At 41.9% G+C, this 16524-nt stretch overlaps 1 protein-coding gene across 12 annotated transcripts in view; it reads right to left on the bottom strand.

The window, feature by feature from the left end:
* The window catches only part of PFKFB1 (6-phosphofructo-2-kinase/fructose-2,6-biphosphatase 1), a 124499-nt gene that overhangs the window by 51936 nt on the left and 56039 nt on the right, over positions 1-16524 (bottom strand). For 9 of the 12 annotated variants that reach the window (XM_058291516.2, XM_071213130.1, XM_058291524.2 and 6 more), the window contains one exon: positions 744-869. The exons of the other annotated variants lie outside the window; for them this stretch is intronic. In XM_058291516.2, the coding sequence (XP_058147499.1) occupies positions 744-869 (126 nt within the window). The remainder of the gene's footprint in view (positions 1-743; positions 870-16524) is intronic. 12 annotated transcript variants of the gene reach the window in all.

Raw genomic sequence — 16524 nt, 5'->3', positions numbered from 1 at the left:
CCTCGTATTTTTTGAATGTAATTTGTAAAAATAAATAATTTTAATTAAAAAAAAACAGGGTTTGTGTCTCATTCATTTTTGTATCCTCATTGCCTAGAATGGACCTTTAGAAACTGTTCCAAGTGAATTAGGGAAAGAGAAAAAAGATGAAGAGGAAGAAGAAACAGGAGGAAAGAATGGAAACAAGGATAGCACAGGGCCAATGTGTGATTCTTTTTTCTTCCCAGCAGTAGAACCAAGCATTAGATCTGATACTGTAACTGTCAGGCTTTGGAATCAAACAAACCTGGGTTCACATTCTGGCTCTACCACATACTGGCTATGTTCCTCTAGGCAAGGTACTTCACCTCTTTTGGCCTTAATGTCCTCAACTATGAAAGTGATGAAATAGCAATGGTAATAAAAATTATAGTATTGGTATGGTAATAGTAGTAATGATAATACAAATTGTACATTCCTCATATGGTTATTTGGAGATCATGTAGCACCTTGAAAGCAGGTACTTATCTCACATATTTCCTATGCCCAGAATATGTGCTCAAAAATTGTAAAATTTATAAGAGCGTAGTAGTAGTAGTAGTAGTAATGGTGGTAGCAGTATTAGTGCTAGTACTGTTAATAATGATGAGGAAAAATTCCTGGTGCTGAGGGGATTTGGATTTTCTGAGTCCTGATACCTCATTGTGTTTTCAGCTTGTAAAGGGTTGTATGGTTTTGTAGAACATAGGGTTCCAAAGACATACCTTTTGTTGGTGTTCCTATCCAGTTGAGATACCGTGTGAGCTTTGTGGAGATATATGTCTTGCCTCGAGCAGGTAAACCCACCATGATCACCATTGTGGGGGAATTGGTAAACTGGGGGATGGATGCTGGAAGACAAACAGAGCCTCAAATATTGTCCCCAGTTACAATATAAAATTCTTTGCATTAGCTCAGAAATGTAGCATTGAAAAGAGCATTTCTCTGCATTGACTTCCCCCCAGCATGGGACATGACTCCCGGGGATGAGCCTCCCTGGTGCCAAAGGATTACTACCAAGTACCAGCTGATGATGTAACTACAAAATGACCTTTAATAAAAGAGTCAACTTGGACCAGCAGAATATCTCAATCTACATATAAGAACAGGAGTTAAAAATGCTTTTTGACCCGAATAAAAGGGGGAAATGGAAAGGACAAATGAGTTTCTATGGCTATGAGTCTCCAAAATGAGTCAGGAGGTTATCAGAGGGGTTGCCCTTATGCACATCTCAGCAGAGTCCCAGAGACAGATAAAATAGACACAACCCCAAGCATTGGTTCTTCTGAGGGCTACAGAGACCCACAGGTTTTATGGTCATGGCAGATGGAGTTCAGTGCCATGTCAGTTGGCCCTACTTTGGAGTTTGTGTTTTTATGTGATGGAGCTGGACTCAGATGTGATCTTTGTTCACAAGCCTTTCCTGTTACTTTTACTGGAATTGTAGTTGGTGCTGGGGTTTCATGTATACCCAGGGCACTTGAATCTCTGGACTGACCATGTGATATCCAGGCCCTGAGCCTCAACAGACTTTAGCTCCTACACTCTAGTTTATTGGACTTATCCCACTCAGCTAACATGGAGGTGAAGAAGGTCAACCACCACACCATGGATCCAAGAGTGCCTACAACTGAAAGCATCCATGTGGATGCATCCCTGTGTAATCTAAGCCCCCTCTTGATATAGATGTGGAGTGGACACAACCATTCCAAGGTCCACAGTATGGAGGAATAGAATATGGATTAGAGTGGACTTACTGATATTCTATTCATGAACTATTGTGATCAGTAATTGAAGAAAATGTGGCATTAATGTGGAGAAAGTGGCCATGGTGGCTGGTGGGGGTAGGGAGTGGGAGGAAGAGATGAGATGTGGGGGCATTTTCAGGACTTGGAGTTGTCCTGGGTGGTGCTGCAGGGACAGTTTCCGGACATTGTATGTCCTCCCATGGCCCACTGGGTGAACTGTGGAAGAGTGTGGGCTATGATGTGGACCATTGACCATGAGGTGCAGCAGTGCTCAGAGATGTATTCACCAAATGCAATGAATGTCTCATGATGATGGAGGAGATTGTTGTTATGGGGGTAGGAGTGGGGTGAGGGGGGTGGGGGTATTTGGGGACCTCATATTTTTTTAATGTAATATTAAAAAAAATAAACACACAAAAAAAATTATTTTAAAAAAAGAAAATAGCATTTCTCCCACATTTGCAACAAGAAAAAATATCTGCAAATAATTACTTGTTCTCATCAGAAAACTGAGGCTCCAAGACAAACAGTTAACCCCAAATCTGTAGAGAGAGGTGTCTTCAAGGAGAAATAGAACTAAATATTTGCTTAACTGGCACAGATACCACCAAATGCCACATAAACTCATAAAGTTCAACTAAAAAATTTAATGAATTGCTGAAGTCCGGCTGAGGGCTAGTGTGAGAGTGTGAAGTCTCAGAGGGCTGAAGATATATGAACATATGTGATTTCACACCCCCTTGCAGACTTTTCCTCCAGGAGTCCCATCAGGTGCTAACAGGAAAGAATCCTGAGAAAAATCTCCTGTAATTAAGGCTTGGGGAAGGGAATGGCAGCCATTACAGAAATTCAGCCTAGACCATTTCCTTATCTCCCCTATGGAACAAAAATTTTAATCTTCAGTTAGAAAAGCAACAAAACTGTAGCCAGAGAGTACTGGTAGAAACTCACTGCAGCTGGAGTAGAACAACAGTCAAGACCACCAAAATTCTGCCCAGACTAAACTTCCCTATCTCCCATAAGGCAAAAATTCTAAATCTGCAGAAAGAAGGGCAACAGAAACAGAGGGCACTGGAAGAAACCTCTTGCAACTGGTGGAAGAACACAGAAAAAAATGCTCCAACCTTCAATAAGGAAAAAAAGTTCATGCTAAGCCCAGCATCACATCTGGAGGAGGGGCAGGAACGATTGTGAAAGCCACATCCCCAAGACTCAAGATAAATTTGGCTGTCCGAGACTGAGGCTTAATCTTTACATCACAGAATGCTCCTAATCTCCCACTGCTCACTACCAGGTTAAAAAGTATTAAATAAAAAGAACAGTGGAACTCATTTGGAAGAGTTGCAAGGGATAGTCTCCAGGGAAAGGTACAAGGGGAAGGACAAAGACAAGAATAAAACAGTCTAAAGATACAAAGGAATCATTGTATGTCCTCCCATGGCCCACTGGGTGGACTGTGGGAGAGTGTGGACTATGGTGTGGACCATTGACCATGAGGTGCAGCGGTGCTCAGAGATGTATTCACCAAATGCAATGAATGTCTCATGATGATGGAGGAGGTTGTTGTTATGGGCAGAGGAGTGGGGTGAGGGGGTGGGGGGTATATGGGAACCTCATATTTTTTGAATGTAACATTAAAAATAAATAAATAAAAAGAAAAAAAGAACAGACTCAAATATGAAACATGTTGGAATTATCAGATAAGGAATTTAAAATAGCTATGATTAATATGTCAAAGTCACTATTGGAATAGATAGATAACATATAAGATCAGACAGGTAATTTCAGCAGAGAAAAGGAAACTATAAGAAATATTCAAATGGAAATACAAGAGATAAAATACACAGTAGCAGATCTGAAGAATGCCCTCAATGTCTCATCAATAAACTTAACACAGCCAAGGAAAGTTTCAGTGATCCCCCTTTATCTCCACTATTTATTATTTATACATCTTTTTTAAAAAACTGCTTCAGTGGTTGCTCGAAGGGTTTACAGTATATATTTTTAAATGATCTGATTCCATCTTCAAATATTGTAAACCCTTTAAAATGTTCCAATAAAATGAGAGAAGGCAGAAAAAGAGGGGAAGTTAAAGAAATGCAATGAATAAACAGCAAGACAGTAGATTTTAATACAACCATATAAAAATAACTTTAAATGTGAATTGCTTAAACACACCAATTAAAAGACAGATTGTCTGAATGGATAAAAAAGCAAGACCAAACTATGTCCTGACTGCACAAAAACAAGCATTGGGTTCTGTTCTGGAACCTTTTTAAAATCCCCCTTTAATGCAACTGTAAAACCTTGATAAAATGTACAGGCATGTAGTTGAAAACTGAAAAGTAAATATTGGAAGGTGGATTCAGGAAACCACACCAGAGTTAGAAGCACCACCTAAACTGTGTGAGTTCAACATATTTTCCCTTCAGTATCTTGGGCCTGAATTCCATGTGATCTGAAACTAAGAAGTAAGCAGACAGATGAAATAGAAGAGATGTTTTCTAGTTTTGCCTTGAGGATTGGAAAAGAGAACCCCTAAAGCTCAGAGAGAGTGGGGGAAATTCCTCGTGTTTTTATTTATCACACTTTTTCTTTGGTTCCATGTTGAGGGTAGTGGCAGCAAAGACAGCTCAACAGCATGAACAGCCCAGAATGGGAGTCTCCAGTAATCAAAATGCTGAGGGATAGGAAATTCCTCTAGGTATTCCTCTTGCCATGGGACCAAGAGGGTACAGCCAAATTTCATACTAGTTTTTCTTCTTCCTCCTTTTGCAAATTTTTCCCGGAAGCAATGTAACTGTAAGAATGGGTGATTTCTGAATAGAGGAATAAAATGGGAGCCAAGAGAATGGGAAGTTAATGGGAAGAAAACAGAGGGAGGAACTTACAAAAACAACTGCATAAGGGTGTTTTGAACCCTGAACTCACTCCTGATATATGAGTGTTTTGATCTAATTCTAATTATTATATTAAAGACATCAAAAACTGTGCTATTAAATATAACTCTATGTATATCCCAGACAGAACACTAAGCAGTGCATAGACAAGACAGACATAAAAATATCAAACCTCCTCCAATATGATATAAATAACATTCAGAGTCTCAAAGCAATATCCACAATGACCAAGATACAAACCAGCATATGAATAGCAATGAAAAATCTCAACTTACATGGAAAAAAGACAATCAATAAACATGAATGATGAGAAGCAGGGCAAGGTGGCACCCGAGTGAGGGCACCCTCCTCATCTCTTCTGCAAAAAACAGGCTGAGTGGGGAGAGAATCCTTCCCAAGTGAACAGTTTTAGGAACATGCAAAGCAGGACATGCAAAGTATCTGGACATTGATCTGGAGAGAGGGCGACAAAAGGAGTGCTTGCTCAAGGTAAAACCACCAGTTTCTGGCACTTGAGCTGGGAGCTGGGGGAAGGCTAAACCTTTTCCCTAGATCTGATAGCTGCAGCATTCCCTGAACACTGCTGGTCACACAGTGGTGTTACCGAGCCCCGTGTTCCCCAGACATGCAATCCCTGAACCAATGTTCCCTGAACCTCGCGATCCCGAGAACCCCACATTTGTAACCCACGTTCCTCAAAACCCACATACCCTGAGCCCACATTCTCCCAAGCCTGCATTCCCTGAACCCACCATTCCCCAAACTCAGGCATTTCCCTAGCCCTCCAGTCTCAGACAAACTCCAAAAGCGGGAGGGTTTTGGTGAGGGGTACAGAGGGGCCCAAGGAGTGCAGGCTCAATTGTCTTGTCCCCCTTTTTTTCTTTCTTTTTTTTTTAATCTTTTTTTATTTTCTAATTTTTTTATTTGTTTCTCTCCCCTCCCCCCCACCCACCCCAGTTGTCTGTTCTCTGTGTCCATTTGCTGTGTGTTCTTCTTTTGTCCACTTCTGTTGTTGTCAGCAGCATGGGAATCTGTGTTTCTTTCTGTTGTGTCATCTTGCTGTGCCAGCTCTCCATGTGTGTGGTGCCATTCTTGGGCAGACTGAACTTTCTTTCACACTGGGTGGCTCTCCTTATGGGGCACACTCCTTGCACGTGGAACTCCCCTATGTGGGGACACACCTGCGTGGCACAGCACTCCTTGTGTGCATCAGCACTGCATGTGGGCCAGCTCCACATGGATCAAGGAGTCCTGGGTTTGAACCACAGACCTCCCATGTGGTAGACGGATGCCCTATCCACTGGGCCAAGTCCGCTTCCCCCCCTTTTTCTTCAAGTGTGGAGGAGCATACCAGATGGCTTGGGGAGAGGCTAGGAAGAGAAGAGAGGTGTATCTGCTGAGAGAGCAAAATTTACCTAAAAACCCTGGGATAGGGAAACTTGGTCTGGAAGAAGGTGGAATCAGGCAATTACCTATTCCTCCATAGCACACCTAAGGGTAGGGGCTAGTAGGATGTGATTTGTAGGCTTCCAGTAGCATATTTAGGGTTCCTGGCAAGGTGTGCGTGCTCTCTCTCAAAGAGACTAAGAATCATTATTTTTTTTGGCTGATTTGGTTCACCAGGGTCCCATTTGAATCTCCAAGGGGAACCCTCACACAGCCTTCCTGCTGCCTCGGAAGGAGAGAAGTGAGGAAGTGAGAAAGGGGGAAAGATAGACTCCTAAGAAGTTTATTCAATAGCAAAGAGGATTCCTTGCTTGAGGCCTTGTCTGGTCCTTTTTTGTTTGTTTGTTTTCTTGTCTTTCCTTCCTCTTTTTACCCCCAAGGCCCCCCTTCCCCCCCCTTTTCCCTTTTTTTCCGTCTTCTTTCTTTTTCATTATTGTGCACTGCAGGCAGTGTTTCTTATTTGCTGTGCTTCCTCATCCTTGATTTCCTCTTTTCTGTGTGTACTGCTTTTGGCTACCAATGCTATCCCCTTTCCTTTACACTTTCTATCTTCTATCATCTATTGTTTCTCTTACATTCGACCTCTCTTTGTTTAGTCCCCTATTTTTCTGACTTTTTATTTCTAACACCTCTATTCTGTTTTCTATCTTTTATTCACTATTTATGTTATTGCACTTTTTTTTTCTCGTTTCCTCTCTCCTGACCACACTGGCCTTTTAATTCATAGTATTTTCCTCCCCATATTCAGTTTACTATCTCATTGTGGGTACTTCACTTTTTTACTGTTATGACTCTGCACAGCTTTCATGAGTTTAATATCCATTCTCCTAGATCTCACATGGTTCTTCTGATAACATTTACTATCGCTACTATTATACTTTTTCTTTCCTTACTTATTTTGCTTTCCCAGGCCCTAATACTTTCCTTCAGGGGAACTTAGACAACAACAAGAAAACAGAATAGGTAGAACAAAGTGTCAAAGAGAGGACTTAACACACATACACAAACAATAAACAATACCTAAATAAAACCCAAGAGTAGACAGAGAAGTCAATCAACTGAATAAATCCATCAAGATAAAATGATGAGCAGCCAACAAAAAATTACAAACCATACCAATAATAAGGAAAAAATGGCCTAATCCAAAGAATCAACTAAAAACCAGAGAGGAGCAGGACATCGAAGAACTAATCAAAGCTCTCAAAATATATATCATGTACCAATTTAATGAAGTGAAGGAAGAGATTAAGGATATTAAGAAAACACTTGGAGAGCACACAGAAGAAATTGTAAACATACACAAAAAGATGACAGATATGATGGTGCTAGAAAGCACATTCCAGGAAATCAAAAAAAGCACTCTCAGCAAATAACAGCAGATGTGAAGAGGCAAAGAAAAGAATTAGTGATGTGGAAGACAGTACATCTGAAATCAAACAGATAGTAAAAGTGATCAATAAAAAGACAGAAAAAATCAAGCAGGGACTTAGGGACCTGAATGACAACACAAAACATGCAAATATATGCATTATAGGCATCACAGAAGATGAAGTGAAGGGAAAGGGAAAGAAGGGGTGTTGGAGGAAATAATGGCTGAAAACTTCACAAACAAATAGAGGGAGATGGATGTACATGTCCAGGAAGCAAAATGCACTCCAAAACTATAAATCCCACCAGGCCTACCTCAAGACATATACTTGTCAAATTATCCAATGCTCAAGAAAAAGAGAAAATACTAAAAGCAGCAAGAGAAAAGAAAACCATCACATACAAGGGAAGCTCCACAAGATTAAGTGCTGATTTCTCATCTGAAACCATGGAGGCAAGAAGGCAGTGATATGACATAGTCAAGGTACTTAAAGAAAAAAATTTCCAACCAGGAATACTCTATTCAGCAAAGGTGGCTTTGAGAAATGATGGAGAGTTCAAAATATTCACAGATAAACAGAAACTAAGGGAGTATACCAACAAGAAACCTGCCCTTCAAGAAATACTAAAGGCAGTTCTGCTGGAGGAAAGGAAAAAACAGAGGGACAGAATTGTAGGAGAGTGTAAGAACAACTAAGAAAAAGAGAAAAAAAAGACAAATACAAATCGAAAGAAAATGTGGCTAATGTAAGTAATTCTATAGGGTAATAACACTGAATATCAATGGATTAAGCTCATCTGTCAAGAGACTCAAACTGGAAGATTGGATAAGGAAATATGACCCATCTATATGCTGTCTACAAGAAACACATCTTAGACTCAGAGATTCAAGGAGGTTGAAAGTGAATGGTTGGAAAACAATCAAACAAACAAACAATAGGGCGGCACGGAGGTGACCGAGGTGTGAGCAGAGAAGTAGCTGGATAGCGTTGGAGATTCTTTGGGACCAACTGTTTCGGGATTTTGCAGGGCAGGAGGTGTCTGGACATCAATTTTGTGGGAAGGTAATAGAGAAAATTCATGTGGAGGATAAAATTGAGGCTCTCTTACACGGAGTTAGGGGCTGCACGTGGGATGCTCCCCCCTGATGTGGGCGGAGCTGCAGCACCGGTGCTGCGAGGGTGATTCCTGGAGGCTTTGTGGTACTGGGGAGGTTGTGAGCCCTGAGCGGGCTATTGGGGGGCTGACAGGGCAGGAGGCCTTCGCAAACTGATTTGGTGAGATGGTCGGGAGTTTTTGGTGAGGCGGGGAAATTTTTGATTTCTGACATGAATAATAGCGCTTCCGGCTGGAGCCCCACCCCCAAGGCTGGCTGCTGATCTGGAGCCGCTATGGAATGCTGGCAGTAAGGAGACGTGGCTGGGAGGCTGTTTCAGGAGAGTACAGGGTGGGAGACGTCTGGAAGACGATTAGGGGAATCTTTTGCGAGGTCTGGGATTTTTGGTTTCGGACACTGATACAGCGCTTCTGGCTAGAGCCACGCCCCCTAGGCCTGGCTGAGGATCTGCAGCGTTCTTAAATTGGCTGCAATATAGAGGCACCCCCAACTGGCTGTTTCGGGGGCTTGCAGGGCAGGAGGTGTCCTGAAGTTGAATTGGTAATACAGCCACAGAGGGGACCTAGAGAGAGGAGGAATTGCGGGTTTCAGACACATAGGTCAGAGTTTGCAGATGAGACCTCTCCCATAGGGCTGGAACCCAGCTGCAGGGATCCATGAAGGCTGTGTTGCACTGTGGTGCTCCCAGGCTCCCTGTTAACCGGATTTGAGGTTGCCAGGTCTGTGTCCCCAAAACCCTGGTGGCCTACACCCCAAAGACTCACACACCTCTTGAGTCTGCAATATCACAGACTTTCCATCCCTGAATCCACTATGCCCTGGGGCCCATCTGAGCTCCTTGATTGTCCGAGCCCTCAACATTTGCATTTTATTTTGTAATTTTAATTTTTATTATTTTCTTTTATTTTTTATTGTCCTGGTTGCAAATATTGCATTATTTCCTAGTTTTATCTCCCATTGGATCCCCCAAGGTCTTTTTTTTTTTCATTTATTTAAGGGTATTTTGTTGTTGCTGCAGTAGGTGTTCTATATCTTCTTTTCGTTTCCTTACTTATTCCCCTCCCTTTTCTTTACCTACCCCGTTTTTTCTTTCTTTCTTTCTTTCTTCTCTTTTTTCTTTTTTCTTTCTCTCTTTTCTCTTGTCCCTCATTTTCTTTGTATTTTATTTTATCTTAATTATACAATAGGTACTGCAGGGAACACCTCATATTTGCTGGGTTTCCTCATCCTCCATTGCCTCATTTCTGTGTGAATTGATTTTGGATACCTACACTATCCCCTTTCCCCCACATCTTGATATCCTCCATCATGTACTGTCTCTCCTATATTCCATCTCCCTTTCTTTGATCCCAAAGGGTCTAACTCTTAATTTTTAATACCTTTGTTTTGTTCTCTGTCTTTTATCCACTCTTGAAACTACTGCCTTTCTTTTCTCTTTCCCTCTCTCACGAAAACACTAGCTTTTTAATTCATACCATATTCCTCCCATATTCAGTCGATTACCTCATTATAGGTACTGTACTTACTGCTATAACTCTACACAACATACATGAATCTAATATCCATCCTCCAAGATCTCATATTGTTGCTCTATTAACTATACTACCAATACTACTTTACACATTTTCCTTTCTTGCACAATTGCCTTTCTCCTGGCCCTAATATTTTCCTTCAAAGTGAACTCAGCCAGCAATAAGACATTAGAATAAGAAGAATAAAGTGACAAAGAGAAGATATAACACTAATGCAAAAACAACAGCTAATTAATCCCCAAGACTAGACAAAGAAGCTAAGGAACTGATTAAACCCGTCAAGATAAAATGATGACCAGACAGCAACAAAAATCTACAAACCAAACCAGTAATCAGGAAAACATGGCTGAATCCAATGACCAAACTAAAAACCAGGAAGGGGAGCAGAACTTCGCACACCAAATTAAAGATCTCAGAACGTATATCACAGACAAATTTAATGAAGTAAAGGAAGAGGTTAACAATATGAAGACAACACTTGGAGGGGAAATTGCAGACATATGCAAAAAGATAACAGACATGATGGGAATGAACACCACAGTTAAAGAAATCAAAAATACACTCGCAGCAAATAGCAGCAGATTAGAACAGGCAGAGCAGAGAATTGGCGATGTGGAAGACACTACATCAGAAATCAAACAGATAGTATAATTGATAGATAAAAAGATAGAAAAAATCCAGATAGGACTTAGGGACCTGAATGACAATGCAAAACACACAAACATATGTATTACAGGCATCCCAGAAGGAGAAGAGAAGGGAAAGGGATCAGAAGGAGTGTTGCAGGAAATAATGGCTGAAAACTTCCCAAATCTACTGAAAGAGACAGATGTATATATCCAAGAAGCACAACACACCCCAAATACCATAAACCCCAACAGGCCCACCCCAAGACATATACCTATCAAAGTATCCAATGCTCAAGACAAAGAGAAAACTCTAAAACCAGCAAGAGAAAAGAAAACCATCACAAACAAGGGATACTCCACAAGATTAAGTGCTGATTTCTCATCTGAAATCATGGAGGCAAGAAGGCAGGGGTATGATATAGTCAAGGTACTAGAAGAAAAAAATTTCCAACCAAGAACACTCTATCCAGCTAAACAAGCATTCAAAAATGATGGAGAGTTCAAAATATTCACAGATAAACAGAAATTGAAAGAGGATGCCAACAAGAAACCTCCCCTTCAAGAAATTCTAAAGGGAGTTCTGCAGGAAGAAAGGAAAAAAAACAAGACAGGCAGAGTTGGAGGAGAGTGTAAGAGCAACAAAAAAGACAAAAAGAGAAGGAAAAAAAAAAACCAAACAAACAAAACATGACAAACATAAATCCAACCAAAATATGGCTAACATAAATAATTCCTTGAAAGTAATAACACTGAATGTCAAAGGATTAAACTCACCTATCAAAAGATTCAGACTGGGACATTGGATAAGGAAATATGACCCATCTATATGCTGTCTACAAGAGGCCCACCTTAGACCCAGAGATTCATGGAGGCTGAAAGTGAATGGTTGGAAAACAATCTTACAAGCAAACAATAACCAAAAAAGGCAGGAGCAGCTATATTAGTATCAGACAAAATAGACTTTAAATGTGAAACAATTCTGAGAGATAAAGAAGGATACAACATATTAGTGAAAGGGACAATCTCTCAAGAAGAACGAACAATTATAAATGTTTATGCTCCTAACAAGGGCGCCTCTAAATACATGAGGCAAAAGCTGGAAAAAATAAGTGAAAGAATAGATGCATCTACAATCATAGTGGGGGATTTTAATACACCACTATAAACTCTGGACAGAACATCTCAAAAGAGAATCAGTAAAGAAACGAAATATTTGAACAGTATATTGGAGGAGCTGGATCTAACAGACATATACAGATCATTACACCCAAACACAGCAGGATATACATTTTTCTCAAGTGCACGTGGATCATTCTCCAAGATAAACCATATGCTAGGCCACAAAGAAAGGCTTAATGAATTCAGAAAGATCGAAATCATACAAAATAATATCTCTGACCACAGTGGAGTGAAGCTGGAAATCTGCAAGGGACAGAGGTCCACATTTCATACCAAGATATGGAAATTAAACAGCACACTCTTAGAATAACAGTGGGTTAAAGAGGAAATCTCTAAAGAAATCAATGACTACCTTGAAACAAATTATAATGATAACACAACATACCAAAATTTATGGGATGCACCAAAAGCAGTATTTAGAGGGAAATTTATAGCCATAAATTCATACATCAAAAAAGAAAAAAGAGAAAAAATTGAAAAACTAACTGAACATTTGGAGGAATTAGAAAAAACAACAACAAAGTAATCCCACAGGAAGAAGAAGGAAGGAAATAACAAAGATAAGAGCAGAACTAAATGGAATAGAAAATAAGAAAGCACTTGAAAAGATAAACAAGACCAAGAGCTGGTTTTTTGAGATCAACAAAATTGACAAACCTTTAGCGAGACTAACAAAAAAAAGAGAGAGAAGATACAAATACATAAAATAAGAAATGAGAAAGGAGATATCACCACTGACCCCACAGAAATAAAGACTATCATAAGAGGATACTTTCAAAAACTATATTCCAACAAAAATGACAATTCAGAGGAAATGGGAAAATTCCTAGAAACACATAAGCAGCCCACATTGATGAAAGAAGAAACTGATGATCACAGCAAACCAATCACAAGTAAAGAGATAGACTCAGTCATAAAAAACCTCCCAACTAAGAAGAGCTCAGGGCCAGACAGCTTCACAGGTCAATTCTACAAAACATTCTGGAAAGAACTAACACCAATCCTGCTGAAACTCTTCCAAAAAATCAAAACAGAAGGAATGTTGCCTAACTTCTTCTATGATGCCAACATTACTCTAGTACCAAAGCCAAACAAAGACACCACAAGAAAGGAAAATTACAGACCAATTTCTCTAATGAACCTAGAGGCAAAAATACTTAACAAAATACTTGCTAATCGTATTTAGCAACACATTAAACGAATTATACACCAAGACCAAGTGGGATTCATTCCAGGTATGCAAGGATGGTTCAATATAAGAAAATCAATCAATGTAATACACCATATAAACAGATTGAAGGAAAAAAATCATGATTATATCTATAGATGCAGAAAAAGCATTTGACAAAATACAGCACACTTACTTGATAAAAACACTCCAAAAGATTGCAATACAAGGAAATTTTTTGAACATGATAAAGAGTATATATGAAAAACCTACAGCAAACATTGTTTACAGTGGAGAAATCCTAAAATCCTTCCCTCTAAAGTCAGGAACAAGACAAGGATGCCCACTGTCTCCCCTTCTATTTAACATTGTCTTAGAAGTACTTGCTCGAGCACTGAGGCAAGAACCAGATATAAAAGGCATTCAAATTGGAAAGGAAGAAGTGAAATTTCATTATTTGCAGATGACATGATCCTATACATAGAAAACCCTGAGAGGTCCACAACAAAGCTTCTAGAACTCATAAATGGGTTTAGTAAAGTTACAGGTTATAAGATCAATGCACAAAAATCAGTAGCATTTCTGTACACCAATAATGACCAAGATCAGGAGGAAATCAAGAAACAAATACTATTCACAATAGTAAATTAAAAAATCAAATATATAGGAATAACTTTAACTAAAGATGTAAAAAACTTATACACTGAGACAATACAAGACTGTTCAAGGAAATCAAAGAAGACCTAAATGAATGGAAGATTATTCCCTGTTCATGGGTAGAAAGACTAAATATTATTAAGATGTCTAACCTACCAAATCTGATCTACACATTCAATGCAATCCCAATAAAAATCAACACAGCCTTCTTTAAGGAACTAGAAAAACTAACTATGAAATTTATTTGGAAAGGAAAGAGGCACTGAATAGCCAAAGACATATAGAAAAAGAAAAACGAAATTGAAGGAATCACACTCCCTGACTTTAAAACATACTACAAAGCTACAGTAGTGAAAAAAAGTATAGTATTGGCATGAGGAGAGACACACAGATCAATGGAATCAAATTCAGAGATCTGATATAGAACCTCATATAAATAGCCATATAATATTCGATAAAGCCACCAAACCTTCTCAACTGAGAGAGAATGGCCTATTCAACAAATGGTGCCTGGAGAACTGGATATCCATATGTAGAAGAACGAAAGAGGATTACCATCTCACAACCTTATACAAAGATCAACTCGAGATGGATTAAAGACGTAAATATAAGAGCCAAGACCATAAAGACCTTGGAAAGGAGTGTAGGGAAATGTTGCTGCCTCTCGCCACCCCTCCTCCCCTTTCCAGCCGTCGCTATCTTTCCTGCCAGTCCCGCCCATATTGCCAACGTACAATCTGCCCTCTTCCCCAGTAACTGCTTACCTCGGGGCTGTCCATCAGCTTCAGCCTGTCCACTACTGCCCCGTAGCTAGCCCTCCCTCCATCTTACTCCTCCCTCTCAACCCTATATAACCTAGTGCACTTCCATAATAAAGCAGACCTGTTCTTGCGCTCAAGCGGTCTCCGTGTTTTTTTCCCAAACCGCGCGTCCCCCACGCCTGGAGAACTGGTGCTCCCTTCGGGAGTACCCCCCACCAGTGGTTCGGCAGGAGCGAGCCCCCCCCTGACTCTTGGGCCTGAGTGAGGCTAAGCCCTCCAGCCCGACGGCATTTGGCGCCCGAATGTGGGGCTGCTCCTCCCCCGGCCCCTCTCTGCTGCTGCTGCTGCTGTGAATCGGACGGCTCATCCTCTTCTCCAGGTAGGGACCCCTCGCCATCGTCCTGCCTCTATTTTAACATGGGCGCCTCTCTATCATCGCGTCAGGCGCCACAAGTTAGGGCCCTCGCTGCCCTGCTCTACACCAACGGAGTCCGCGTTTCCCTGCAGCAACTCCAAAAGTACTGGGACATTTTGCTCCCTTTTAATCCATGACTCACCACCTGCCAACTCTGGAGCCCAGATACATACTCTCGACTCATAGATCGAGTCACCTCCACAATGGAGCATGAGAAACGCTCTTTCCCAATGGGCCTCTTACCTGTTCTCGTTGCCATTCGCGCCTGTCTCCTCGGCGCCCCATCCGAGACTATTTGTGAGGCTTCTCCCAAGCGGCCTCTAGACTGTGATCCCAATGAGTCCGCCGACACTGACTCTCTGTCTGACCAACTTGCGGCCGCCCTCGAGCGTGAGCCCCCCTGTCCAAGCTCCCCGCGGCACACAGAGACCGCTCCTGCGGCTCCCCAAGAGGGCAAACTTCCGCCTTCTTCCTCCACCTCTGCCCAAAATGGCGCACTTCCGGCTTCTTCACTGGGCCCGGAGCCCGCCGGCAGGAACAAAGGTGCTTCTTCCCGCCTTTACCCGCCTCTTCCTGCCCTGTCAGCATCCGGCTCCGCCCCGGAAACTGTATGGTCGCCATCTTCCGCTAAACCGGAAGCACCCCCCGCGCCATTTTGTTCACAACCGGAAACGGAAGTGACTCCCGCGCCATTTTATACCTCACCGGATGTAGCTGCTCCGCCATCTTGTCCAACACCTGGAAAGGCCCCGCCGCCATTTTGTTGCCGGATAGATGCCGCTAGGCCGCCATTTTTTCAGCTGCATTCTGCCTATCCTCAGCCGCCTCCATACGGCGGTAGCGCCCCTCCTGCGCAAACCGTTGCCCCTAGTGCCACGCTTCCTCGAACCCCCAGCTGTATCCACTGAATCTGCAGCCCACGCTGCAACGGCCGCAAACCTGGCTGCCCTTTACAGCAGATGAGATTAAAACCCTCCGCAAAGCTGTAAAGGAAGATGGAATCAGCAGCCCTTATGCGCAACAGCTCCTTGAAGAGCTAGGAACCCAGCTTGTTCTCCCATATGACTGGATTTCCTTAGCCTGTGCCATTTTAACGCCAGGCCAATTTATTGAGTGGCGCGCTCACTACCAAGCAGCTGTTGATCGGCAGGTCGTAGAAAATGCCCAAGCCGGCGTCCAAGACCCGCCTGATGCATACACAGGAATCAACAACTACACGGATCCTCGTTCTTATCTCGAAATCGACCCAGGGTTTTGGCACCGGGTAAAAGTCCTTGTCCAGCGATTGTTCTCTCTAGTTTCCACCAAGCAGCCCACCAAGCTCGAGCAACTTCTTCAAGACCCCAATGAAACCTTCCCAGCATTCGTCACCCGTGTTCTGGAAGCTTGCCAACGAAAGATCTCCAGCGAGGATGCCCAGTTCGTGCTGGCCAAAGAGCTTATCATAGACGGATGCCTTGCGCCATTCTGGGCTGTAGTCCTCCCTATACGTGACAAGGCTCTGCATGAGTGGGTCCTTGCCTGCCGTGACGTTGACCCACAAGTCAAAATGCTCACCGCTGCCTTTGCATCTGCCATGGCCGTTT

This window comes from Dasypus novemcinctus, chromosome X, assembly GCF_030445035.2.
Source record: "Dasypus novemcinctus isolate mDasNov1 chromosome X, mDasNov1.1.hap2, whole genome shotgun sequence".
Lineage (NCBI taxonomy): Eukaryota > Metazoa > Chordata > Mammalia > Cingulata > Dasypodidae > Dasypus > Dasypus novemcinctus.
This window is presented reverse-complemented; position numbering and strand designations above follow the sequence as displayed.